General features: G+C 40.2%; 2 protein-coding genes, 1 non-coding gene and 1 pseudogene across 11 annotated transcripts in view; 1 reads left to right on the top strand and 3 right to left on the bottom strand.

Moving 5' to 3' along the window:
• Window positions 1-1,129, bottom strand: part of TMOD3 (tropomodulin 3) — a 76,366-nt gene extending 75,237 nt beyond the window's left edge. Inside the window, exon 1 of the mRNA XM_049904830.1 lies at window positions 929-1,129. The gene's annotated coding sequence lies outside the window, so the exon portion shown is untranslated. The remainder of the gene's footprint in view (window positions 1-928) is intronic.
• Window positions 1,130-3,640: 2,511 nt separating this feature from the next.
• On the bottom strand, window positions 3,641-3,748 carry LOC126087606 (U6 spliceosomal RNA). The gene has a single exon (XR_007519788.1). It is a non-coding gene; the product is annotated as a U6 spliceosomal RNA (small nuclear RNA).
• Window positions 3,749-5,826: 2,078 nt separating this feature from the next.
• LOC126087387 (protein archease-like) lies at window positions 5,827-6,347 on the top strand (annotated as a pseudogene).
• Window positions 6,348-13,389: 7,042 nt separating this feature from the next.
• Window positions 13,390-26,678, bottom strand: part of TMOD2 (tropomodulin 2) — a 91,090-nt gene continuing 77,801 nt past the window's right edge. For 8 of the 9 annotated variants that reach the window (XM_049904835.1, XM_049904838.1, XM_049904834.1 and 5 more), the window contains 2 exons: window positions 22,490-22,634; window positions 13,390-20,334 (listed from right to left, as the gene is read on the bottom strand). In XM_049904835.1, coding sequence (XP_049760792.1) covers window positions 20,300-20,334; window positions 22,490-22,634 — 180 coding nt within the window. In that variant the 3' untranslated portion in view covers window positions 13,390-20,299. The remainder of the gene's footprint in view (window positions 20,335-22,489; window positions 22,635-26,678) is intronic. The other variant, XM_049904839.1, reaches the window with a different exon arrangement.

Genomic DNA, 26,678 nt, shown 5'->3' with positions numbered 1-26,678 from the left:
TCAATTTAATCTGTCGGAAGATTAATCTGAAGGATTGTCAGAAAAAGAAACATGACCTGCATGAAAACGTTAAGGATCAGGGGAGAGGGCACAGAACTAACTTCAATCTCCACAGGCTTATTTCCTGCTGAAGTATGGCCTCCTGCAATAAGTTTTACTGCAGTGTCCTTCCTGAGATGACTTGCTTTTATGAGAAGTCGAGGGCAAGTTGAAAATGCGATTCTTAACATTTAAAAAAAAAAAAAAGCTAAACTAAAACTGCGCTGTTTCCCATTTCTGTTTGCAATCGGATTGCAGGCTTGCAGAGGAAACGCCAACTTCTGTACGCAAAAATACAGTGACCAGTCACGTCCTCAAAACAAACCAACACACAAATTTCCCAGCCGGATCCAGCTGTGCTGCACCGGAGCCAGGAATTTATTCTAAGAGCAGATATATCAAAACGGCGGATGCAATTCGGGCCAGATTCCAATCACAAAAAGGGTGTGCGCTCTAAGTTTGTTTTTGTTTTCTTTTTTTTATAACTTTCAACAGGCAGCAACCTTTGAGCGTTGGTGAGAAAACCCTTTTAAGCTGATGGTCCCTCGCCACTCCTGAGCGGGGTGAAAAGCGCGCAGTCGCTGCCGGCGCCGGCAGGAGGCAAGGGTCAGGTCCCGAGCCTGCGAGGCCGGGCCGGGGTGATTCATCAGCCACTGCGGTGCGTGCCTCGACCGGCGGGCGACGCCCGGCGGGTGGCACTGCTCCGACCCAAGCCGGCTTGCCCCGAGCCAGCCCCAGTGTGCCCCCACTCCCCGAGAAGAAGCCGAGAGGAAGGAGGCCGGGCCAGGCGGCGGGAAGGAGCAACCTCTCCCTCTCCCACCATGGCCGGTGCGACTTCCTGCCCATACCCGCAGACGGACTTCCTGGAATGAACTGGGCTTGGGCTTACCTGACTGGCGCCCTCTGGGGCCACCGACCTCCTTCACAGATCCGCTGGGACTGCCGGCAGCTCTGACCCGCTCGGCTCCCAGTAGCCACCCGTCTGCCTCTGTGAGCCTCCCAGAGGGAGTTGCCGGATCTACCAGCCCGCAAGCAGCTCCCCCACCTCAAGCGTGCTGTCGATGCGCTTGTTCCCAATCCGCCGCCGACGCTCGTGCGCACTCCCAGCGCGCAGGGCACCCTGGGAGTTGTAGTTCGAGAGAAAAGGGCGAGCCTCGGTGCAGACCCTAGTCCTTAGAATGGGCAGGACGTTGGAAGGGGCTGAGGATAACAAGCCTTACCCGGGCCTGGGACAATGCTCTCTGCTCGTAGAAATACCTACCTGCGACCTTACAGAAGCTTTAAATAACAACTGGAAGCTCTTCGGTATAGATTTCCTCTTTACCTTGACCCGGCAGGGCTGGACAAACAGGGCTTGTACTATACCTTTGGCTGCTGATGACACCGAGCCTTTCAAACTTGTCATGAAGGACTGATAGGAAATAAACAAATAAAGGCACAAGAGGGCTTAAATCAGGGGATGTCACCTCAAGGGTGTGGTGACCCTAGTGGTCTCCTTGACCAAGCAGCGATTGCCCCTAACTTCCCCGCAGTCTCAGTTCCATCCCATCTTTCCATTTCCACTTCAGGCTTTACACCTGGCAGTGGGACCTGGCTGACGTGGGTTGTAGGAAAAACAAAAACAAAAAACAGAAAGAGGGGACTGGGACAGATGGGTAGTCTGGAGGAGAAGACAAACACGGTGGGAATACCTCGGAGGACAGTTGGAAGGTGGCCTATGAAATGGCTGCCCTTTGTGCATACAAAGAGGGGGCCTGAAGTGACTCCTGCAGTACGTTCCAGCTACACCCAGGAGCTTCCTAATGGTTAGACCTTCCCCTGGCATCTACTCCTTCCTCTCAGAGCAGGGAGTGCCCAAGGTAAATACCCTGGAATTTCATGCACCAGCAACTGGCACCCACTAATCCCAGCAATGAAGATCAGTAATGATTTGGGGTTGTTAAAAAACAAAACAAACAAACGACAACAAAAAAACTCTTAAATTGCAAATACTCTTAGAAGACAGTCTGTAGCATCATAGTGTGAATCAGTATCTTGAATATTTGTGGAGAAAACAGTTTGCTGAGAGAAATCTTCTCTAGAATTCAGGTTCAATTAATATTTATTGAGCACTTAGTACATGCCAAACACTGTGCCAGCATTTCACTTATGTTATCTCATTCAATCCTCAAAATAACTCTACAGGGAATATATTAGCATCCTCCATTTCTACAGATGAGAAAATTAGGACTCAGAAAAGTTAAGTAACTTGTACAAGACCACCTACCAGTAAGTTGGAGATCCAGAAATGAAATCCATATATTCTGACTCAAATTCTCAGGTGCTTTCCACTGCTGATTAGACTGCTATATCTCCTAAACCTCATCAAGTTCTTTAAAGTAAGACAATCTGTGACCATGTCCAAGGTACATGAAAAAGAATTCTCTAACACAGCCTAGGGGAGATGGTACTCTGGATGAAATTAATATTTTGATTCACTCAATAGTTCTATCTCTCGTTTTAGTTAATATGTAGGTGCTCGGCTTACCAGTAAGTATCTTGTGATAAAATGCTATACCTCTGGGGTATCACCCCTGGAGGAACTGACGAAATGGAATTCCTGAACATGGAAGCAGAAAACCAGACTTTAGATCCATGGCCATCCAAACACGGTTTAAGAATGACTTTCCTCTGATACGTGGCTGATTTTGCTTTGCTCTTTTGGGTAACACCAACACCATTCATTGCCTTGGAGTCCATGCCAACTCATGATGACCCCATGTGTGCGCTCCATAGGGTTTGCAATGGCTGATTTTTCAGAAGTAGGTCATCAGACTTTTCTTCCAAGGCACCTCTGGGTGGACTTGAACGTCCACCTTTCTGTTAGCAGCTGAGCACATTTGCACCACCCAGGAACTCCTCTTTTAGGCAGAGAGGGCTTTTATTCAGTGGCTGGCTGATTTAATCTGTGATACTTTTCTTCCCTGAACTTCCAATATGGGGCTTTAGGCATAGATTTCATGTATTTTCATTTTTGGCTCTTAAGTTTTTCCTAACAAATGTTTGCATCTTATTTCCTTTTTCTAAAATAAAGTGATCAGGTGATGAATTTTTTCCTTCTTTCTTCAGACAAATGTTATCATATTGTAATCACAAGGCTCACAAACACAAATCTCCTAAACCTGTATCTATTAAATACCACATATGGGATCAGAGGAATTAAGACTAACATCATAGTATTATAAGATAAAACTGTAAGAAATAGAGCCTTTCCTGCTGCTTCCAGTCTTCTTGCTACAATCTATTCTCTATACCAGCAGCCAGAAGGATCTTTTAGAAACATATCAGATTGTTACTCTCCTCGTCCAAATCACTTACGCTTCCCATCACACTTAGAGTCAAATCCAAAGTTATCACCCCCTACATGCTGCTGTAGTCACACTGACCTCCTTGCGATTTCTCAGTCATGCCAAGCGCACCCCCACCTCAGGGCTTTTGCACTACACAGGAGAATGCTTTTCCTCCCAGGTACTCATGACTTATGCCCTCGGTTTTCGTTTGTTTTTCTTTTTTAATTGTACTTTAAGTGAAAGTTTACAAATCAAGTCAGTCTCTCATACAAAAAAATACAGTACGCTTCACAGATTTTGCATGTCATCCTTGTACAGGGGCCATGCTAATTTTTCCTGTGTCATTCTAATTTTAGTATATGTGCTGCTGAATTAAGAATTCATGCCCTCATTTTAAGGACAATTCTGCTCAAATGTCGCTTCTGAAAGGTCTTCTCTGATCGCCTTACTGTTATTCTCCCCTTTCCTTACTTTGTAGCATTTATCAACCATGTTGCTTGTTTACTTAGTGTAAGCTCAATAAGGATTTGCTTTTTTTTTTACCTCTGTATCTCTAGCATCTAGAACAGTGTGACTTAACGCATAGGTAGCTATTCCATAAATATTTGTGTATAAATGAATGTTGGATCCTTCCCTCTCCCTCCTACTCTCATCTTGGGGCACAGAACCAGAAGGGTTCAGCTATAAATGCCAACTAGTGATCTGATGCCCATATAAAACCAGTTGCAAGAGGGTTGGCTACATGGGAGAATAATACCCAATGAAACTCATCTTGAAATGGAGACAGAGCTCTCTTTATGGTTTGCAGTTATTAGCTTATAGTTAGCAAAACACAATTCTTGAAGAACAAAAAAATAAAAAAGGAAAGAACCCTAAAAATTATGTTTACATAAATAAGTGAAACATTGAATAGATGGAAATATTGTTTCCAAATATTTGCTCTCCTTCTCCCTGTAAGAGGAGCAGAAGCCCAAACCATTGCTGTGTGACCTGCAGGGCCTCCCTATAGATGTTTCCAAGCTTGGCCATCATCTAGTGGTGGATTTTTTCCTTCTTTCTTCAGACAAATGCTATCACATTATAATAACAAGGCCTACAAACATGAAACTTGCTTTGCCCATTGAAACGTGAGTAGAAGTGACAATACGACAGTTCGGAGTGGAAGCTTGAAGAGTCATTGCTATTTTCTGCTAGTATGCTTGCTCTTCTCCTCTGCCAGGAGAATGGTATATCCTAATACAGGCTGTTCATTCTGCCTGAGTCTTAGAATGGGAAATCAGTGCATCAGCCAGCCACAGGGGCTGACTTGTAATGTGAGCAAGAAGTAAACAGAGGTTCAGGTGTGCTTGTTACCACAGACTTAACTAGAACAAGCTGACTACCACAATGTCTGTTCACTAAAAGCGGTCCTCTGAGGTGGAATTGGCATGGCATCTCCCTGCCTTTGATCCCACCTCAAGTAATGAAAAAGAGTTGAAGCTGAATAAATTAAAGAGAGCAAATTTGAGATTGTTAGATAAAACGTTTGGCTAAGGGGCAGAGTTAGGTTCCATTTAGTTTTCAGGGCTTGCTTAGACTGAAAGTGATTGATAAAATTAAACTCCAACTCTGTTTAATATATTACAAGCCGTAATTAGTAATATCTTCAAGCTTCCAGCCAGAGTAACTCGTAAAGCGTGTCACACTGAATCATCATATGCAAATGAACATCAGCAGCAATTCTCTTCTTATCAAAGGGTTACTTTAGGAAATAGCTTCATTGGTGTATGTCTTAGTTATCTAGTGCTGCTATAACAGAAATACCACAATTGGGTGGCTTTAACAAAAAGAAATTTATTCAGTCACAGTTTAGGAGGCTAGAAGTCTGATTCCATGTGCCAGCTCCAGGGTAAGGCTTTCTCTCTCTGTCAGCTTTTGGAAAGGTCCTTGTCATCAATCTTCCCTTGGGTCTAGGAGCTTCTCAGCACAGGGACACTGGGTCCAAAGGACATGCTCTGCTCCTAACTTTTCTTTCTTGGTGGTGTGAGGTCCTTCTCCTCTCTGCTTGTTTCTCTCTTTTGTATCTCAAAAAAGAGTCTGACTCAAGATACAATCCAATACTGTAGATTGTGCTCTGCCTCATTAACATAACTGCCTCTAATCCTACCTCATTAACACCATAGAGGTTAGGATTTGTAACACATAGGATAATTACGTCAGATTACAAAATGGAGGACAACCACACAATACTGGGATTCATGGCCTAGCCAAGTTGGCACACATTTTGGGGGACACAATTCCATCCATAACAGTATACTTAAGCATTTTTTTAAAAAACATGTATTTTATAGGGGAGTTCAGAAAATTTTAAGACATAAACTTGAAACTGAAAGGTGAGAATTCTTTCTGGGAGCTTGGAGTTGGTTAAAACAGTGGAAGGTAGGAATCAGAGAAGACAAAATACTCTGACTAGAGGGTAGCCAATGTTGTAATCATGGCACAATAGGGGGGACAAGATGTGAGAGACTATAATTTGACTGAGAAGCAGAAGGAGGTCAAGGCCAAGTATCCTCCAGACAATTGGAAGCACAAGTATTTGGATCATACAAGTGATGTCCAGTTGCATGCATGGGGAGATACTCTGGAGGAAGCATTTGAGCAATGTACAATGGTCATGTTTGGTTACATGACAGATACTGGAACTGTTGAGTCCTTTCATACAGTAGAAGTAGAAACCCAAGAAGATGACTTATAGTCTCTTCTGTTTCATTTTTTGGATGAGTGGCTTTATAAGTTCAGTGCTGATGAGTTCTTCATACCCTGGGAAGTGAAAGTACTCAGTATTGATCAAAGAAACTTCAAATTACCGTCAATTGGGTGGGGAGAAAAATTTGCATTCTCCAAGCACTCTCAGGGAACTGAAGTCAAGGCAGTAACATACTCGGCATGCAGGCCTATGATGAAGAGAAGCCAGAAGTTTTTGTGATCATTGACATTTAAGATACAAAGAAAAGGGGCTCCTATGAAGGACTGTTCTTTTTCTTCCTTTTGGGAAGATACCATGATTTAACTTCTACAAATATCTGTTGATAAATGGAAACATGCAAACCAAAAAATATATAACTTAAAGTGTGGCTTTCAGAAATAGAAAATCAGGGCACAGCCTTGGTCAATGTTACCCAAATATTCAAATTTTAAAGAATTCTTCAGATGGCAAGTATGGTTCCTCATTTAGTAATTTCTTGCTGTGGCAGCAGGTGTCTCACACCCTTCATTGGAAAGCCCTCCATTCTGGTCCCAAAAGAGATCACTGAGGTAAGCTGTCCCAGAGAGCCCTTTGCTCTGTAGGAACCAGCTCTAGGAGTCAGGCGCAAATGCCAGCACTCTGGAGAGTCCACCTGCTCCTCCCAAGCCTCCATGCTCTTACAAATCCAGTTCAAAAAAAAAAAAAGGAAGAATTTGAGAAAATACATTCCTATGCCTAGAATGTTGCTTTTCTTCCATGTTGTTAAGACAGATATATTTTCTTTATGTACATTGAGAGTTTGTGTTTTAGATTGCCCTGGGACAGAGACATCCTGTATTGCAGTTGGTTTTCTTAGAAGGAATAAATATACTTGAACATCTTGAAGACTTCTCTAGGAAAATCCCTGATTTTTTCTTTCATTTCACATGTTTTTTGAAGCACTAATGTCTGCCTTGACACGTTTCTGTTTTCCCATACAAAAAATCCAATACCTCTTATAAATGGACCTGCCCTTCTTCTAATATGTAATTATATTTTAAAGCTTGTATATTTATCTTGTTAGAGAAGAAAAGGCAAACGTTTAAAAATTTCTTCCTGAGTTTTTTTTTTTTTTTTTTTTTTTAATTATCTAAGCTACTCATCTCTAAGGATGAGTCCAGGAAAACAACTTGAAATGATCTGAACCTTTAAAAGTAGATGACTTTTAAAAAATGAAAAAAAAAAAAAATTCCCTGACTAGAGGCATATGATTTTATAGGAGGAATTCTAGCAAACTCTTTGGACTGAAATGCACTTCCCTGTTACCCTATCTCTGCCTATTAGAAGCCGCCTCATGTTTCACCATCCACCTCGAATACCTGTTCCTCACACAAACTTCCCTAAATGCCACCAGCTGGAATTAATTTTGCCTTTCCCCATATTTTCATACCACATTATACTTCTGTTGGAGGTGCACTGAATATACATTTCAGCAAAATTCCAAAGGGCTGGGAATTAAAATCACTGTTCAGCTCAAGCCAAGGTTAATGATAAACATCACTATCAAAGAATAAACTTCTGGAATACATAAATAAATCTGAAATTTTATCCAAAAATTTTAATTATTATTATAATAATATTATTAAGAATGCAATGCTAACATTGTAGCATTTAACATTGCAGTACAGGAGCAATGATTGCCCAGCACCGGCAGCCCTTGGATTCATACAGTCACTACAGAGAGTCACATTTCTGCTGATGTGAGCAGAGGAACAAGACCTCATTCTAAATGGAATTAATAACTAAAAATTAAATACAGGTTTTAAAGGCTATTTTCTTTAATTTTATAAATGCTAGGTACACCATATATTTCTACAAAGACCAGAGCTATGATGTGATACAATCTCTACTTATCATGTCTTGTATTATTTAAAATTTTATAAGTATTTATTGTCTCAAAAAGGATATAATATTTTTCCTTAATTATCTAGTTAATACACTATTTTGTATTAGCTGTCAATCTGCTTCTGTACTTATCTACTTAACAGCTCCTAATTGTTCTTAATTGGTTTTGAACATAAAACCTTTTATAATCAGCAATTATTATAACATTTTACTCATCCAATAATTAATATACATTTATACGTTGATAGGATTTCAACAAATAAATGAGATTTTTCACTCAGGTTACATCTATAATGTCTGCCTATATCTGAAAATGAATATTCATATAATAATAACAAATCTAAATGACATATTTTGTTCATAATCAGTGACACTATTGTCTTAGTTACCTAGTGCTACTATAACAGAAATACCACAAGTGGGTGGCTTTAACAAACAGAAATTTACTTTTTCACAGTTTAGAAGGCTAAAAGTCTGAATTCAGGGTGACGACTCTAGGGTAAGGCTTTCTCTGTCAGCTCTGGAGGAAGGTCCTTGACTCTTTGAGCTCCCGGTCCTAAGCAGTCTTCATTGGCATTTTTTTTCTCCCCCCACTCTTTGTCTCTTAATTGCTTGTTAAATATCTTTTGTATTTTATGCCTCATTAACATAACAAAGACAACCGATTCCCACATGGGATTATAACCAGAGTTACAGAGGTTAGGATTTACAACACATATTTTTTGGGGACATAATTCAATCCATAACGACAGTTAATTAGATATGAGCCCTGGTGGTGCAGTGGTTAAGCATTAGGCTGCTAATCAAAAGGTCAGCAGTTCAAATCCACCAGCTGCTCCTTGGAAATTCTATAGGGCAGTTCTACTCTGTCCTATAGGGTCACTAGGAATTGGAATCAACTCAACGGCAATGGATTTTTTAAGCTTTATGAACACAAAATCACCAATCATGCCAAAGTTCAAGGATGTTGAAAATGATATTGAAGTAGGCATTCCAAAAGCTGGTTCAAAGTCAAGGCCAAATACCAAGACTTTTTGTTTAATGTTGCTTAAGACAGAGTTAGCTTTCATTCAAGCACATTGTACTTCTTATTCACATTAAGCTTTTAGTCAACTAACGTGCCTAAGTCTCCTTCCACACAGATGACTCTTAAGTCATATTTTTCCCATTCTATCTTTTTGTAAATGATTTTTTGGGTTAAAAGTAGAATACTTTATTCTTACTTCTATTAAATTTTATCTATAGATACAGGCTTTTACTGCAGCTTTATCCAGATTTTTTTTGAATCTATCTGTCAAAGTACTCATTCTCCTTCCCAGTGTCCATCAGCTATAGATTCAATATTTTATCAGTATCCACATCCAAGTTACTGATAAACTGCTGATCAAGACATGTCAAGGGAAGAGCCCTGTGATAGCTACTAAGGTTCTTCTGATTGAAATGATTCTGTTAATCAGCACTTAATTACAATCAAGAGTCAAATAAGACTCCTTTTTCAGACAGTGGTGATGGTCGAACAACGTGATCAGCATAATTAATGCCACTGAATTATACACATGAAGAATGTTGAAAAGGCAAAAGCTTTGTTTCGTATATATTGACCACAAAAAAAAAAAAAAGACGACGATAATGATGACTCTGACATTTAACTATTTAGCTGCACCATTATGCAGCCCACATTTCTCAAGGACGTCATGAGGCTTTGTCCACTGTCTTCATGTAATCTGAATAGAGTGTCCTCTTTTGACTGCACTGTCATGATAATCCTATCACTCTAAGTGAATCTGTGCCGGATCTTAGAGATCAGTGCTTTACTTCTAAGTGCTTACAAACCACTAAAATGGATAACGCGCTTTTCTAAAATTTTGTGCAGGGTTGGTGTCATGGATTGAATTGTGTCCCCAAAAAATATGTGTATCAATTTGGCTACGCCATGATTCCCAGCATTGTTTGATTGCCTACCATTTTGACATCTGATGTGATTTTCCTATGTGTTGTAAATTCTACCTCTATGATGTTAGTGAGGTGGGATAGGCAGCAGTTATATTATTGAGGTAGGACTCAATCTACAAGATTGGATTGTGTCTTGAACCAATCTCTTTTGAGATATAAAAGAGAGAAGTGAGCAGAGAGACAGAGGGACCTCATATCACCAAGAAAGCAGCTCTGGGTGCAGAGCACATGTCCTTTGGACCTGGGGTTCCTGTGTGGAGAAACTCCTAGTCCAGGGGAAGACTGATAACAGACAAAGACCTTCCTCCAGAGCTAACAGAGAAAGCCTTCCCCTGAAGCTGATGCCCTGAATTTGGACTTCTAGCCTACTAGACTGTGAGAGAATAAACTTCTGTTTGTTAAAGCCATCCGCTTGTGGTTTTTCTGTTACAGCAGCACTAGATGACTGAGACAGAATTTGATACCAAGAGTGGGGTACTGCTCTAACAGATACCTAAAATGTGGAAGCAGTTTTGAAACTGTGAATGGATAGAGGACTCAGAAGGAAGTGAACTGTTAACGCCAGAGAAGGTGTAGATGGTGAGAAACAGCAACAGAGGACCAGCAGCAGCAGAGGACCAGCAGCAGCAGAGGACCAGCAGCAGCAGAACCAGGAGACTAGTGTGAGACAGCGCTGGAGCCAACCCACAGAGAGAGCTGAGTGCCTTTCTGCGGGAGGCTTCCAGGTGGAGTGGGGTGCCTCTGGGTACTTATCGGTGGAGCTACAGAGCTTTGGAACACTTGCTCCAGCAGGGCAGATGTGGGCAGAGAGACCCAAGGGGCCAAGAGGCTAAGAAACCAGGAAGCAGAAGCTGAAGAGACAAAGAACACCAGAAGCCAAGCTACCTCAGTCTCAAAGGGTATGGCCACGACCTCTGGGGCTTCAAAGGGGGGAGCCACGGCCTCTGGTATTTCTAAGGGTGGAGTGCCACTCAAATGGATTGGGAGAATGGTGTGCCTAAAGCTGAGGGAGCAGAGTTACCGTCCCAGTGGGTCTGGAAGGCGGAGCTGAAGCCCAGGGCCCAGGTGCCTCCACTCAGAATCTGGAGAGTGTGGCTAATACCTAGAATCTAGGGGCCAGGGCCATTGTGTAAATTATCTCAGAGAACAGAGGATTATTTTCAAAGCCTTGAGGGCTAATGTGATGTGTTCTGCTGACTTGCTTGGTGCCTGTTATCCCTTCTTTCCCTTCAGTTTCTCCCATTTGTAATGGAACTGCCTAGCTTGTACCTGTTCTGAGACTGTACCTTTGGAAGCAGATAACTTGTATTCTAGATTTCACAGATGAAGAATTTTTGGATTTTCGACTTGGAATTAAGACTTTTGCTATGATACGATGGGGTGAATATGTTTTACATGTGGCAAGGACGTAAATTTTGGGGGGCCAAAGGGTAGAATGTGATGGATGGGATTGTGTCCCCCAAAAATATGTGTATCAATTTGACTAGGCCATGATTCCCAGTATTGTGTGATTGTCCACCATTTTGTCAACTGATGTGATTTTTCTGTGTTGTAAATCCTACCCCTATGATGTTAATGAGGTGGGATACGCAGCAGTTATGTTAATGAGGCAGGACTCTATCTACAAGATTGGATTGTGTCTTGAACCAATCTCTTTTGAGATATAAAAGACAGAAGTGAACAGAGAGACAGCAGGACCTCATACCACCAAGAAAGCAGTGCCAGGAGCAGAGTGTGTCCTTTGGACCCAGGGTCCGCATGCTGAGAAGCTCCTCGACCAAGGAAAGATTGATGAGAAGGACCTTCCTCCAGAGCTGACAGAGGGAGAAAGCCTTCCCCTGAAGGTGATGTCCTGGATTTGGACTTCTAGACTACTAGACTGTGAGAGAATAAGCTTCTGTTTGTTAAAGCTATCCACTTGTGGTATTTCTGTTACAGCAGCACTAGATAACTAAGACAGTAAGTTCAGTGGTCTATAATTTGGAGAATCTACTCCCTGCACCACAACTTTTTAGTCAAGCACCTGCTTGATTTTCCTACATCATGTCCCGTCTTAGATTGGTTGGCCCCAAAGCACAGCCCAACCTAATTCAAACACACTTACACCCAGTTCCTACTCAGCTCCTGTGATGCATGGGACACTTGTTAGAGGCTGTGGGCATCTAATCATTTCTCCCTGACTGGCAGGACTGGGCAGTGGGTTGGTAGTCAGGGCAGGGCAGAGAGGGTGTGGGGCACCACTTCTTGTAGCCATAGATAAAGGCTAAATTATCAAGGTGAGAGAGGATGGTCCATAACAGCATCAAGTCTAACATACAATAGATCTAGAAGTCAAGGAATCACTCCAAAAGCCAGACAACCAAATCCAAAAGAAGTGCAGAGCAAGTACAAACAGGTGGAAACATCAGGGAAGTCATGAGGAGCTGTGATAAGTGAGAGGGTGTATCAGGAGTAACTCCAGAGTCAGTTCTATCTTGTTTATATTCAATTCTTGGAGTGATAGGGAAGGCCTGTCTGTCACAATGGAAATGAAAAAAAAAAGAGTAAGATTCTATTCTATCCTATTTAAGTTCCTGGCATTGTCAGCATAAAATGGATAATTTTGTTGGCATTAATATCCATGGATATTTATTTAAGTTAGAATTTAGGATAATAGCTAAGTGCTCCTATAGAATATATGCCAGGCGCTGTTCTAAGTGTTTTACACATTCATCCTATTTTACAGATTAAGAAACTGAGATTAGGTCACTTGAATAAGCTCACACAACTAATAGAAGTGAGATTTGAAACCAGGCAAGTCTGATCCCAGAGTCCATACTAGTAACCCCTATGTATTACAACCCCATAGACAGAAAGAGAGAATCCTTTACACAAAATAATTACTATACTTCCTTGTCCAAGAGAAGGTGTGAAATAGCAGTTATAGAGATTAGACACAGGCCCTCCTTGCTTCTTAGCTGGACCCCATCATCAGTCTACAAAGTGATGAAATCCACTGAGCAGGATGCAGAGTAAGTACAGTTCAGTAGGAGAGAGGAAAGCAGATGTTCCTGTTTACCCAGAGTCAAACCTTCATAATGTGATTTTATTATTTTTAAGTGTTCAGTATTACAAACTTCCAGAATGGCTTAACAAATCATTACAGTGTAAATCCAAAGTTAATATAAAAATTCAAGGTAAAATGCTTAACCTGTTTGAGTTATCTGAATTCCTGCTCCCATTTTATCTAACAAATTCTTAACTGTTCAGCCAAATGTGTGCATTTTTCTTTTGACAAGGAGCTCTCTTTTTCCCCTTTGGCTATTTCTGGTTGTCTATCTACTTCTATTCATCTTCCTTATGATAGGGTCACTTTATAGTTCATTTTTCAAATTTTCTGGTCTAATATAAGAACTTGATGCCAACCATTTATAAAACCAGTCTTTACTTTCATTTTAAAAAGAGTTTATTAATTTCCAATGTTCTTTATACCTGCATTTAGAAATTCCATTTCAGACACAAATGAATATATTATTTGAAAGCTAAATGATCTTTATTAATTAACAGTTCACATTTATTATTAGCTTCCTAACTCCAAAGGGTCAAAAATTGCACCTATTGGGCTATTTGGGACCTTATTAATTATCAGGGTAAAAGTATTTCATACTTCATACATTCTGCTTCATCACACATTTGCTTTCTGCACAATGTTCAACTTCACATTTAAAAGGCAAATTAGTGTTTAATTCCCAATGAATGTAATAAATTGTCCACCTTTGAAAAGTTTCAAAATGAAACATGCAACTATGTAGACTTTTCAGTAAGTGCTTAGCTAAATAAATGCTTCCATTATAAGTTTAAACAGCTTCCAAAAGTATTATTTCCTTTGTTTTCTTCAAAACAATACAGGTACACATAAAGCCACACGTTACAGGCATCTGAACTAGTAAGATTACACATTACTGGCATGCAAGTATCTTACATTTTTTAAATGCAACTAAAATGCTTATTTGTTCTCTTCGAATAGACGAAACATAATTAAGGTAAAGGCTTAACTAAAATAGAAATATTCCATGCATATATGAGTGGTTTTTTTTTTTTTTCTCCAAAAACCAAAGTGGCAGAGATAAGAATTTTAGGTTACAATAATTTCTTTCTTAACTAAAGATCGTCACTGGCAATGTTTGGTACTAAAATAAAATTTCCCCAGAAAACACATTTTTCTATCCATTTCATTTCACCAAACAGCCAATTACTATTTACCCATATTTAGATTATCCACGGGAAATTTTTAATCCTGGGCCATGTTCCCTCAATTGTTCAAATTGGCTTCCTCCTCCTACCTAGTCAATATGTGCTCAGAAACACACACACACACTTCAGATACAAGCCTACAAAATCCGTGTTGCATTTACTGTGCTCAATTTCCTTTTTTGTGTTTCCTCTCCTTCCTCATCAATTCTAAGGAGAAAAAACTAGATATTTTAAAATATCCTTTCGGAAAAGGTGCTCATCAAGAACTACCCTGAAGAATTAGTCAAAACTGCTGAAGAGGTACAAATAACTATGAATGTTCAGATTTCTTCCTTGGAACAAAGCCATCTGGAGGGAAATGAAGTAGCAATAGAGATATCCTTCACCCATGTTCAGAGGCAATAGAAACATTTTAGGATCACAGGATTGGAAAGTTTTGGAGGTGGAAGGGCTTCCTTGTTGTTGAGTCAATTCTAACTCATAGCGACCCTACAGAACAGAGTAGAAATGTCCCATAGGATTTCCTAGGTTGTAAATCTTTATAAAAGTAAATTACCAGGTCTTTTCTCCTAAGGAGCATGCTGGTGGGTTTGAACCACCGACCTTTTTGTTAGCAGCCAAACACTTGACCGTTGCACCACCAGGACTCCTAGAAGGGCCTTCCAAAAAACCAAACCAAACCTATTGCCATTGGGTCGATACCAACTCATAGAGGCCCTACAGGACGGAGTAGAACGGCCCATAGGGTTTCCAAGGCTGTAAATTTTTGAGAGCAGACTGTCATATCCTTCTCCTGAAGAGCAGTTTGTGGGTTCCAAATGCTAACCTTTCAGTTGGTACATATACATTATCAAATGTATTTATATATAACATGTATTATATATTACAAAATATTTATATATAACATGTACTAAAAGATAAAAGGAGGGCGTATCATTGTGCCAATGAGGATGAAAGAAAGTCCACTTACACGCTTTAAGTAGATGGGGGAGACTTGGTGCTTGGAGCAGTTAAATGATTTCTAGGCTTCTAATATTTATTTCCTAAGAGTCATCTTCCATACCAAAAAAAGAAAAACCAAACCCAGTGCTGTCGAGTCGATTCCGACTCATTGTGACCCTATAGGACAGGGTAGAACTGCCCTGCACAGTTTCCAAGGAGAGTCTGGCGGATTCGAACTGCCAACCCTTTGGTTAGCAGCCGTAGCACTTAATCACTATGCCACCAGGGTTTCCTCACCTTCCATATATGCTATGAAATGCAGTGGTTGATGACATAAGCCACAAACTCCAGAGAGTAATTTCATACTTAACCTGGGCCTGCAGGAACTCTTAAAAGGGCAAGGGAAGCGGGGCTGGGGACAGAATGCCTTCCTTCAATCAGTTGTCCAGATGTAGCCAAATACCCAGTAAGATATTTGGTGATACACACATACACACACTCATGAGATACTTATTTACATGCTGCCCTACAAAGATGAAAGGAAGGGAATTAATCATCTGATGAAACAGAACAGCTTCCATTTTACACACTTTAGGCAGATGGGAGATATAGTATTGGGCTAATTATATGATTTCCAGACTTTCAAAATTTACCGCCTAAAAATGATCTTCCACACATGCTGTGATAGATTTTGGTGATATGAGTTCACAAGTCCAGGTGAGTGACTTTACACATAACTTGGGACTGCACAACTCTAAAAGGGAAAGAGAAGTGAGCCTGGGGAGAGTGTCTCCCTTCAATCAGTTGTCCACATGTTGCCAAATATCTCAATATAATATTTGGCAAAACACATAAATATAAAATTATTTTATATTCATTATGCCCCACCATGAGGATGGTAAGGGACTGAACACATACATTTATGATCATGAAAGAGCTTCCATATGTATATATATATATATATACACACACACTCTGGGCAGACGGGGACATGTGGTCCTGGGCTAATTAAATGATTTAGAGACTCCCAGAAAATTTATCTCCTGCTAGTTATCTTCAATGTGTGAATATTCATGGAAATATTACTTTTAAAACATGGGTAATGATAAGATAAACTGATTAGTAATAAATGTTTGATTTCACAGACTTGATTACTGGGACTCAACAATTTTTGCAAGCTAAAAACAATGTTACATTGCTTTAACACTATCAACAACTGTTTGTGCAGCAGAAATAGTCATGATTGAAATTCTGATTTTTTTTTTTTCTTGTTTTCTGCCAGGATTTGTTAGCAACAGCTTTAACCTCAGTCCACAGTGTCATGGAGCTGCAGAGAACACTACAGAGACTCCAACATTCTTAAGGTGAAGGCAAGAAAGAAAGAAAGTGAGAAAAGGAAAAAGACTTACTTGGAGGGGCATGTCAGAGACTCAACACTTAGATAGGTCTGTACCAAATCTAATGGGTAGGAGGAAAGAGGCCCAAAAGAAATGTTCTTCTGTTTGGTAATATGGTAACTAAAACATAGGTACACACACACACACAAAGTTGTATACATTTCACCTAGTGGTACGCTGATGAATGTTTAATCACCAACAATCTAAAACAAAAATCAAACCCATTGCCATCCAGTCGATTCTGGCTCAGGGTAACCCCGAGGGTTACAGAGTAGTACTACTTCATAGGGTTTTCTTGGCTGCAATCTTTATGGAAACAGTTCTCCAGGTCTTTCTTCCATGGAACCACTGGGTGTATTCAAACCACCAATCTTTAGGATAGCAGCTGATTATAAACCACTTGCACTACCCAGATAGATGAGGGGAAAATGTTCTGATGTGTGATGTCTGCTAATTTCCATGGTATAAATATTCTACCATGGCTAATTTCAACCTACCAACAAGAAGTTACTAAACATGGAGTTGGGAAGAAATGCACAGTAAGACAATTACATAGTGTTTCGACTATACAGACACAATAGGTGGAAATAATCTCAATAGTAAAATGCAATATTTTGAGTACTTATTACTTTTGTTTCTAATATCATTTATTTAATTGTAAATTTACATAATTTAATTTTTAATAACGGCTGTGTGGAGCCCTGGTGGATTGGCTGCTAACCAAAAGGTCGGCAGTTCGAATCCACCAGCCACTTCTTGGAAACCCTGTGGGATAGTTCTACCTTGTCCTATAGGGTCACTATGAGTGGAATCAACTTATGGCAACAGGGTTTTTTTGTTTTTTGGTGTTAACAGCTAGCTTGCAAGATTCTTGAAAATTTAACACTTGGCAAGCCTATATCAGTTTGCTCCAATACAACACACCCAAATGGGTAAGAAAAAAAAAAGAAGGGAAAATCAGGCTGAAGACCACTCAACAGCACTTACTATGATCATTAGGTAGAGAGGGAGATATACCAGTGAACTAATTCAAGAATTGTAGGCTTCCTAAAATGTCAGCATGTTCTGCTCATTGTTCCCTCAAAAAAACTTAAAAGGAGATGTTTCAAGAGATTTGAGAGACACAGATGTGGGTACTTACAATAGAGGTAAATATCTAATTTTACAAAGGTTATCCTGAGTTAGGATAGCCTCAGCATAAGGAAAACAAAAATCCTCACAACTGGACCAATGAACAACATCATGATAAATGGAGAAAAGACTGAAGTTGTCAAGGATTTCATTTTACTTGGATGCACAATCAACAGCCATGGAAGCAGGAGTCAAGAAATCAAAAGATGCATTGCATTGGGTAAATCTGCTGCAAACGACCTCTTTAAAGTTTTGAAAAGCAAAGATGTCACCTTGAAGACTAGGGTGCACCTGACCCAAGCCATGGTATTTTCAATTGCATCATATGCATGTGAAAGCTGGACAATGAACAAGGAAGACCGAATAAGAATTGATGCCTTTGAATTGTGGTGTTGGCAAAGAATATTGAATATACCATGGACTGCCAAAAGAATGAACAAACCTGTCTTAGAAGATGTACAACCAGAATGCTCCTTAGAAGCAAGGATGGCGAGACTGCATCTTACATACTTTGGACATGTTGTCAGGAGGGATCAGTCCCTGGAGGACATCATGCTTGGCAGAGTACAAGGTCAGCGGAAAAGAGAAAGACCCTCAACGAGGTGGATTGACACAGTGGCTGCAACAATGAGCTCAAGCATGACAACGATTGTAATGATGGCTCAGGACCGGGCAGTGTTTCGTTCTGTTGTGCATAGGGTCGCTATGAGTCGGAACCAACTTGATGGCACCTAACAACAACAACGACAACATCCTGAGTTAGAATCAACTCCATGGCAATTGGTTTGGTTTTTTTTATCCCAAACAGAAGGAGCCCTGATAGCACAGTGGTTAAGTGCTCAGCTGCTAACTGAAAGGTCAGCGGTTTGAAACCACCAGCAGTTCCACAGGGGAAAGATGTGGCAGTCTGCTTCCCTACAGATTATAGCCTTGGAAACCCTATGGGGTAGTTCTATTCTGTCCAATAAAGTCGCTATGAGTTGGAATCGACTCAATGGCAAAGGGTTTGGTGTTTAGGTTATTATCCCAAACAGAATCCATGTGCTTTATAAGCAAAATTATTTTTCCCATTAACTTGTTTTACGGCCAACTCAGGAACACTCAGTTACTAAGCATATTCTGGATTGGGCCCAACTTCTGCGGGTCAGCGATTTCTTTAGCTCAAGGGTTCACCAGCATGAAGGATGTCATCTTTACCAAACCAAACCAAACCTGTAGCCATTGAGTTGATTCCAACTCATAGCAACCCTATAGGACAGAGTAGAAGTGCCCCATAGGGTTTCTAAGGGGTTAGTGGATTCGAACTGCTGACATTTTGGTTAACCACTGTGTGACCAGGGCCCCATGTCATCTTTACAAGACTCATAATTACAGAGAAAAGAAGAAAAAAGAGAATGGGTAGGAAGGAAAGAAGGGAAGAAGGGAGGGGGAGATGCCCAAGACTGTCTGAATCCCACCAATTACAGCCTTGGGCACTGACAGTTACCAGGCAAGTGAGCTCGAGGGCCAAAGGCTACAGTCCACGTATTCCTATCACGTGGTGTTGCACCGCTAGATTAAAAGATGAATGGACACTAAATTGCAATCTCCTCAGTTGGACTTTCCCAGGCCTTGTCCTCAAGATGACAAACTTCTGAATAAGTGACTTGCTAATGTCTGGCTGGATCATGCTATAAGGACAAAACACCTGTATAATTACCCTGGACGTTCACATTTCATCCTGTGATCTTGTTATACTGTAGATAAAGCAACAATTGCTTATAAAATCTTCCAAAGTAATGCAATCATGCGTGTCAGATGAAGGTGCAAGTATAATTATTTATTTAAGAATGTCCTGTTTCTAAAGCCTCCTTCTTGTTTAACTTTAAACATTTTTCTATCATGTCTAGAAAACTTTAAAACAGCATTGTAAATAGTTACCCACTAGAGTCATATTAAAGATCTAATTTATATTGAATAGTCAGTAAAGGTATATCTGGTAATTCATTTTGCTACCTGTGACTCTGGCTTGAAGCAATATCGGTGGGTTAATACATATTCTATATTTATTTGCTAATGCTGTGTTAAAGTGTCCTAATGCTGTTTTGTGTTTATGAAGATGACACTACTGATCTTCAATTAGTGGGGCATGTGCATTTAGCAATCTTTCTGGAACTAAGGGAGAATTTGTGGAAGTTGGTTACATTTTCTCACTCAGTGAAAAGACTGGCAATGCTAACTTCTCACATTGTACTTCTGACGCACCTAGCCTAACTCAAAGCTAGCATGTAAACAGAGATAGGCTGCTTTTGTAATCACAGTTAAAAACACATTTCATATACTAAGTTTTCAGTGATTAAAAAAGAGCTCATGTAATAAAGCAAGACAACCTGATAAGAAAGTGGCTAAAATCATTTCCAATTGTTGTTGCTCACTAAGCTCTGTATGAGCCTACTTGTGCAAGCTGCCAGAGGTGCCCACAATCAGATTAAACAATGGTGTATATTAAAAATCCAAGATAAATAAGTAGTGCTAAAAAAGAAAAACAATTAAATTATTAGCTGTGTGGTTAACGGAAATGAACAACCTTTAATGAAATGGTCCCTAAGGGCAAGGAGAAGAGTGTTTGTCTCTAAATGGCCATGCAACAGCTGCCGTGGTGAAACTTTGCCTCTTCTTGTGGAAGTTTACCTCCGGTCTCCTTCAACTCGCTTCTTACGAACTAGATAAGAAAGAAATAAAGGTTGTTTAAAAAAAAACGTAAAGGGATATTCCTTTAATTAATCACACAAAATGGCAATCCCACCTACTTGAGGATACAGTGATCTTAAATTTCAGTACTCAACTACCCATGGCAATAAATGGAAATGATAAAATACTGTAAACTAGTGTCTGGTGTAATTTACATTTTTTGGAATACATTTCAATGAAGATATGTCTGATAGTTGGGAACTTGCATTAGAACTTTCCAATTTTCCTGGAGTCGAAGGTCCGGAATAAAACCATTAAACAGTAACTGAAATTTCAGTTATTTTCCTGGTGATTTATCTACAGCAGGTCTTCCTCTCAGCTTCTTTCCAACTCAGTCACCAACTGGCTTTAACTCCCTTGGTTGATACAATCACAATTTAGTTAATTCAGATTACAGTTTGAAAATAAGGAAGAGTTGCAAAAAAAGTTCAAAGTTTCTAAACATATTTTAAATAAAACCTTCTTAGTGTCAATCTCCAAGGAAGTCAAAGCTCAGATAACTAGCAAACTCAGAGATTACCCTACAGGGCAGACTAAAACTGCTTCATAGGGTTTCAATGAGCAGTTGGTGGATTTGAACTCCTGACCTTTTGGTAGCTCTTAACTACTGTGCCACCAGGGCTCCAAACTTAGAGATTAAGGTTCCCTTGGAAACCCTGGTGCCATAGTGGTTAAGTGCTACGGCTGCTAACCAAAAGGTTGGCAGTTTGAATCTACCAGGCACTCCTTGGAAACTGTATGGGGCAGTTCTACTCTGTCCTATAGGGTTGCTATGAGTCGGAATCGACTCGACGGCAGTGGGTTTGGGTATCAAAGAAATTGTCCAAACAGAACCTTTTGAGTTTCCCAGTTTCTGCAGCCCTCTTCTTCCCCCTTTAAGCTCCTTCAGGTCTCTAGGAAGAAGGCTACACTAACCTTCCTGGATCTGGCAAAAAGGTGCCTTGGTTCTGTGGTCCTGCCCTAACTCTCTGCTTTTAATTGTCTAGCCTGCTCCTGCCTGAGCTGCAGGAAATTAGACAAAAGCTGTGGCCTGCAGCTGCCCATCTTGGGCTCTTGTTTTGGCAGTTTCCTTAGGTCTTCATATGCTCAAGTGTGGATCCATTGTGCCTTTCCTAGGCACCTTCTGACTCCTGTCTCCACCCTTGCCCAAAGCCCTATTTGCTGGGATCCTTCTGGTTTCACCCTCTGTTCCTCGCAGGTCAGCACTGCCAGTCCCTGTGCTGCCGCACAGCACACCTTGGCTTAGTGTGTCTGGGCAGGGGACTGGACACAAGCCTTTGCCTTTGTCCACCCTCTCTGGTTCTACCCCCAGCTTCTATCTTGTCCCTTATTTGAATCCTTCTCATGGCTGACACTATACTTGGTGGAATGCCTTGGCCTGCTCTTGCCAGTTCCTCTGTCCAAGGTCTGGCATTGTCCCTGAACCTCAAACTGAGGACTGAGGCCTGCTGTTGGCTGACTGCTTGCCAAGCAGGCTGTCTGCTCCTGGATTTCCTTTTGCCATGCTGCTCTAGGGGGCTGGGATGTTCCCAGACCAAGCCTTTCCAATCTGCCTCATTCTGCTGTGCTGTGGTTGACCAGTACATGCTCCACCTCAATCAAACAGATGAAACACCACAGATCCACAGCAAGAAGTGGGTAGCAGGAAAAATTAAAGTGGGGATAACTAAAGAAGCTTTGCAGCTACTCCTAAGTTTAACCTTCATAAGGTAGCTTCATTTATCTCATACGTAAGTTACCAAAATATCAGATGGCATGCCCATATTTAATCATAAGTACAAAAACACACTCAGAAGTCAAACATAAGTGAACTGGGCTCCATATCTCTACTTCTATCTTCTGGTGCAAAGAGTGATTATATACAAGAAGTAAGTAAAGGAGAAGGAAATACACAAAGGAAATCAAGCAAAATCAAAGGCTGTCAGGAAAAAAGAACAAACGGTTCTTTTTTGAGAGGATGCAGGATGCAACTTCACACCATGAGTACCATGAAGGTGCCCATGACCATGTAATAATGCACCTTTGATGAAGGGCCAAGGTCAGTGCGATGGTATGTTAAACATTTTGTGTGAAATGGTTATCACATTCTTCTAACTGCTAACAGCACACAATTATGGCTATATTACCCAGGTCATTATTCTTTGTGATGGCAGCTGCCACCCTTGTTCGTGGCCCTTGCTTGGTAAACTGGTATCCAAACTTGAGGATCCTTGAATTCTCCTCGAGCATCTGGGCAATTTCCATTTCTACAGCCGTTCCCAACTGCTGTCTCTGGTTTGTGGACACAGACACATACACGGGATAACCAAGAAGGAAGAGGAAAGAGTTACTTGCATGGGAAAGATACATGCTCCATAGATATATCCCAACTCCCTCAGGGACCAAATTACTGGGCTGAGGGCTGTGGGGACCATGGTCTCAGGGAACATCTAGCTCAATTGGCACAACATACAAATTAAATGTTTTACATTCTGCTTCGGTGAGTAGCCTCTGGGGTCTTAAAAGCTTGTAAGTGGTCATCTAAGATGGTCTCACCCGTATAGAGCAAGGGAGAATGAAGAAAACCAAAGACACAAGGGAAAGATTAATCCAAATGACTAATGGACCATAAATACCACAGCCTCCACCAGACTGAGTCCAGCACAACTAGACGGTGCCCCGCTACCACCACTGACTTGCTCTGACAGGGATCACAATAGAGGGTGCCAAATTCTAACTCACACACACACACACACAAAAATGACTAGACTTAATGGTCTGGCAGAGACTGGAGAAGCCCCCAGAGTATGGTCCCTGGAAACCCTATAGCTCAGTAATGAAGTCACTACTGAGATTCACCCTTCAGCCAAAGATTAGACAGGCCCATAAAGCAAAATGAGCCTAAATGGGCACACCAGCCCAGGGAAAAGGATGAGAAGGCAGGAAGTGACAGGAAAGCTGGTAATAAGGAACCCAAGGTCAAGAAGGGGAGTATTGACATGTCACAGGGTTGGCAACCAATGTCACAAAACAATATGTTTGCTCTGTAAAACTTTATCTAAAGTACAATAAAAAAATAAAGGGGGCTATTAGGCAACAGAAAAATCTCTTAAGTTTTAAAATTTGGTAGGAGGAGGTTTTTTTTGTTTTTTTAAGTTGAGACAGAATAACAAAAACAAAGAGTAGAATTTTTTTTTTAATGGGGAGATGTAAATATAGAAATTTAAAATTAAAGGGACGTGGTATATTTTTCACAATGTATTCATTTTTTTTTTAATTAAAAGTACAGGCTTGTTTAGAAAAAGCAAACAAAAAAAGTATGTAAAACATAAAAGACCCCCTTTGCCATTCACGAACACTCCCACTCTCCATAGAGAAAGCCAGTTTGGCATGTAGCATTTAGTCTTCTAAACGTTTTGTATGCACTCATATATCTGTACAATCACATGTACATCTATGCTTTTTTCACATAAGTAGATTATACTAGAATGTTCTGAAACATTTTTTTAATTTTTCACTTAATGTTATATTAAGGGTATCTTTTCATGTTGGTAAATACATCTTTTCCTCATCCTTCCAAACAGCTGCACATCATTCTATTGTAGTGCTGTATCATAATTTATTTAGCTGGCCCCTACTGATTTGTGTTATATTGCTTTCCATTTTCCATTACTTCAAACAATGCTGCAGTGAACTTCCCTTGCACACACAGTATATCCTTGGGCATTTCTGCAAGTGTGCCTACAGGGCAAATTATAGCCAGTCCAAGGACAAGCATATTTCAAATTTGGATACATTACTGAATTCCCCTCAGAGATTGTGACACTTTATCCTCCTCCCAACAGTGTATGACAGTTACAGTTTTCCCTACGCTAGACGACATGGGCCATTAATAATCTTATTAACCTCTGTCAACCTAAAAGGTGAAAAATGTATTCACTTGTATTTAATTACTTTAATTTGTATTTCTCAAATTATGAATAAGAACAATTAATTTTCTTCTGCTTAAGGCCATCTTTTTTTTGGAAATAATTGGTCAACATCATCTGTCCATTTTTCTACCAGCTTATGATTCCTATGTTTTAATTTATTATTATTAATTTGTAATTTCTTACATATAAGGAAATTAGCCCTTTGTCAAATATGCTGAAAATATTTTTCTTAAGTTTGCTTTTTGACTACTATAGACTTTTTTTTTTCATTTTTATATGGTCAAATGCATCATCTCCTAGACTTTGTCTAATATAGGAGCCTCTCTGCTCCTCCTGCTCTCTTCTATTTGTTTTATGATTTTACATATATTAACATTTAAATCTTCATTTCATCTGGAATGAGCTTTCGTATAAGAAGATACTCAACTTTATTTTGTTCAGAAATGCTTAGTAAGTTCTTCCCTCACTGATTTGAAATACCACCTCAGTGCAAAACCGTCAAGTACATGCGGGTTTGTTTCTAGACTATACTCTATTGCTCTTTCAGTCTATTTTTGTGCCAGCACTATGCAATTTTTACTACTTCATGTTAAAAAAAAAAAAAACATATCTTTTAAATTTGGAAAATTTTAGTCATGAGTAGATGAAGGAGAAAAGGAACTTCTGTCCCAGGTACAAATTCTAAGGGTTAACTCTTTGCTCCTCTTTCTTTTAACCCAGCAACCTGTCAAACAAGTCTCTCCCCAAGGGATTAACAAAATGTGACAGTTACAGTCAGACAATACCAAATTTGGGTATCCACCGTGTGAAGATTAGTGTTCTAAGCAATGTGGGCATATGGGAGGGTGAGACAGCAAAACAAGGAAGAGATACTGACCTCAGAGTTTCACGGGCAGCTTTAGCACAGGACACACCTCAGAACTGTGGGACGCTTCCGGACAGAACCTGAGCTAAGACTGGGGGCAGCTGAGCTATTACATCTTGTGCCCCTGGGGTGGGCCAAGGTGGTGCCATCCAAGAAAAGAAGGGGCTCATGGAGGTTATAAGGGACAACATAAAAACCCCTTTACTTCTCCTCACAAATCTCAAGTGTTTGGAATCCTGGACTTGGGTGATTTGCTGGTTAATGTTACATTTTCGAGCGTTAATGAAATGATCGAAAGTTACTCCAACATCTATATTCCCAAATTTCTGAGTCCCATCTCTCTAAGCAGCTGGCTGTTTTCTCAGTAGTTGAAATTTTGGTCAGCATTATTACATTTGCTTTGTTTTGCGATTAAAGGCAAATTCACATTCACACTTCTCTTTGATTTGAATATGCTATTTATATATGAATATGCTATTTGAATATGCTATTTATATAGACATCAACTGTAATATTTTGAGGAGCTTTCACTGCTTTTGTAATGAATCTTTGATAACATTTTGGCAACGCAGTAAAATAAAAACAAAACCTCTCCTTTATAATGGTAACTCCATAAACCATTCATATAATCTAGTATAGAAAAATAAGATACATAATACTAGAATGATAGTTTTTATTTTTGTTTTCTTTGGGGGAGGATGGCATACTAATGGAGATATAATGAACCTAGGAGCTTAAGCAAATCACATTGGGTGGGAGGCTTATAGAAGCTGATAAAGTAATACAACATAGGACATGTCTCTTTTGCTGACTTTTTTTGATTTGAAGCCTTTTGTGTTGCATAAACCCAGCACAACAAATGGGCACCACAATTTCTTATGATTGGGATATACCTTTTTTTATTTTCAGTCACTAAATACAAAAATTAAATAAACTCAGAAACAAATGTTTAAAGCATACATTTCTTAAAATGGTCTTCCTTTTTTTTTTTTTTTTTTAAGTGATCACTTTTCCCTATTCCAATTTACTCAGCGGTTACCCATCGTTTTATTATGCTTCACACAGACTCTTCTCACAGAGACGCCTAACTCAGTTATCACACACTGACCTGGAGCAGTGTGCAGCAGCCAGCCCCAGCACTGGGCTCTCGCCAGGTCTTCACTTTGGTGCAGCTGCCCACTGCCGTGATGCTAAATTGGTCTCGGCTACAGGCCCTGCCAGAGGCACTGACTAGGTTACTTCAAACCCTTTATAATACAAATGAGGAAACTGAGGGCTACTTCTAACAGTCTATGAGTCAATGGACAAAATCTGGGTGGAGGACAAGTTTTTGATCAATTTCCTCATTTTTGGAGTAAAGCAAAGATTTTTTCCAGTTGCTCTAGAAAGTCTTAATCCTCCTTGTCATAAGTAAAGTCATTTCAGAGACTCACTGGGGGACAAAAGCTGAAAAATGACACAAATACATTCCTAGACACTGAGGAGGCATGTTGGGTAGATGACTCAGAGGAGATTTAAGAGACAAGTTCAGACTTCATA

Source organism: Elephas maximus, chromosome 12 (assembly GCF_024166365.1).
Source record: "Elephas maximus indicus isolate mEleMax1 chromosome 12, mEleMax1 primary haplotype, whole genome shotgun sequence".
In the NCBI taxonomy this organism is placed as follows: domain Eukaryota; kingdom Metazoa; phylum Chordata; class Mammalia; order Proboscidea; family Elephantidae; genus Elephas; species Elephas maximus.
Note: the sequence above shows the minus strand (reverse complement) of the source record. Positions and strands in the feature narration are given on the sequence as shown.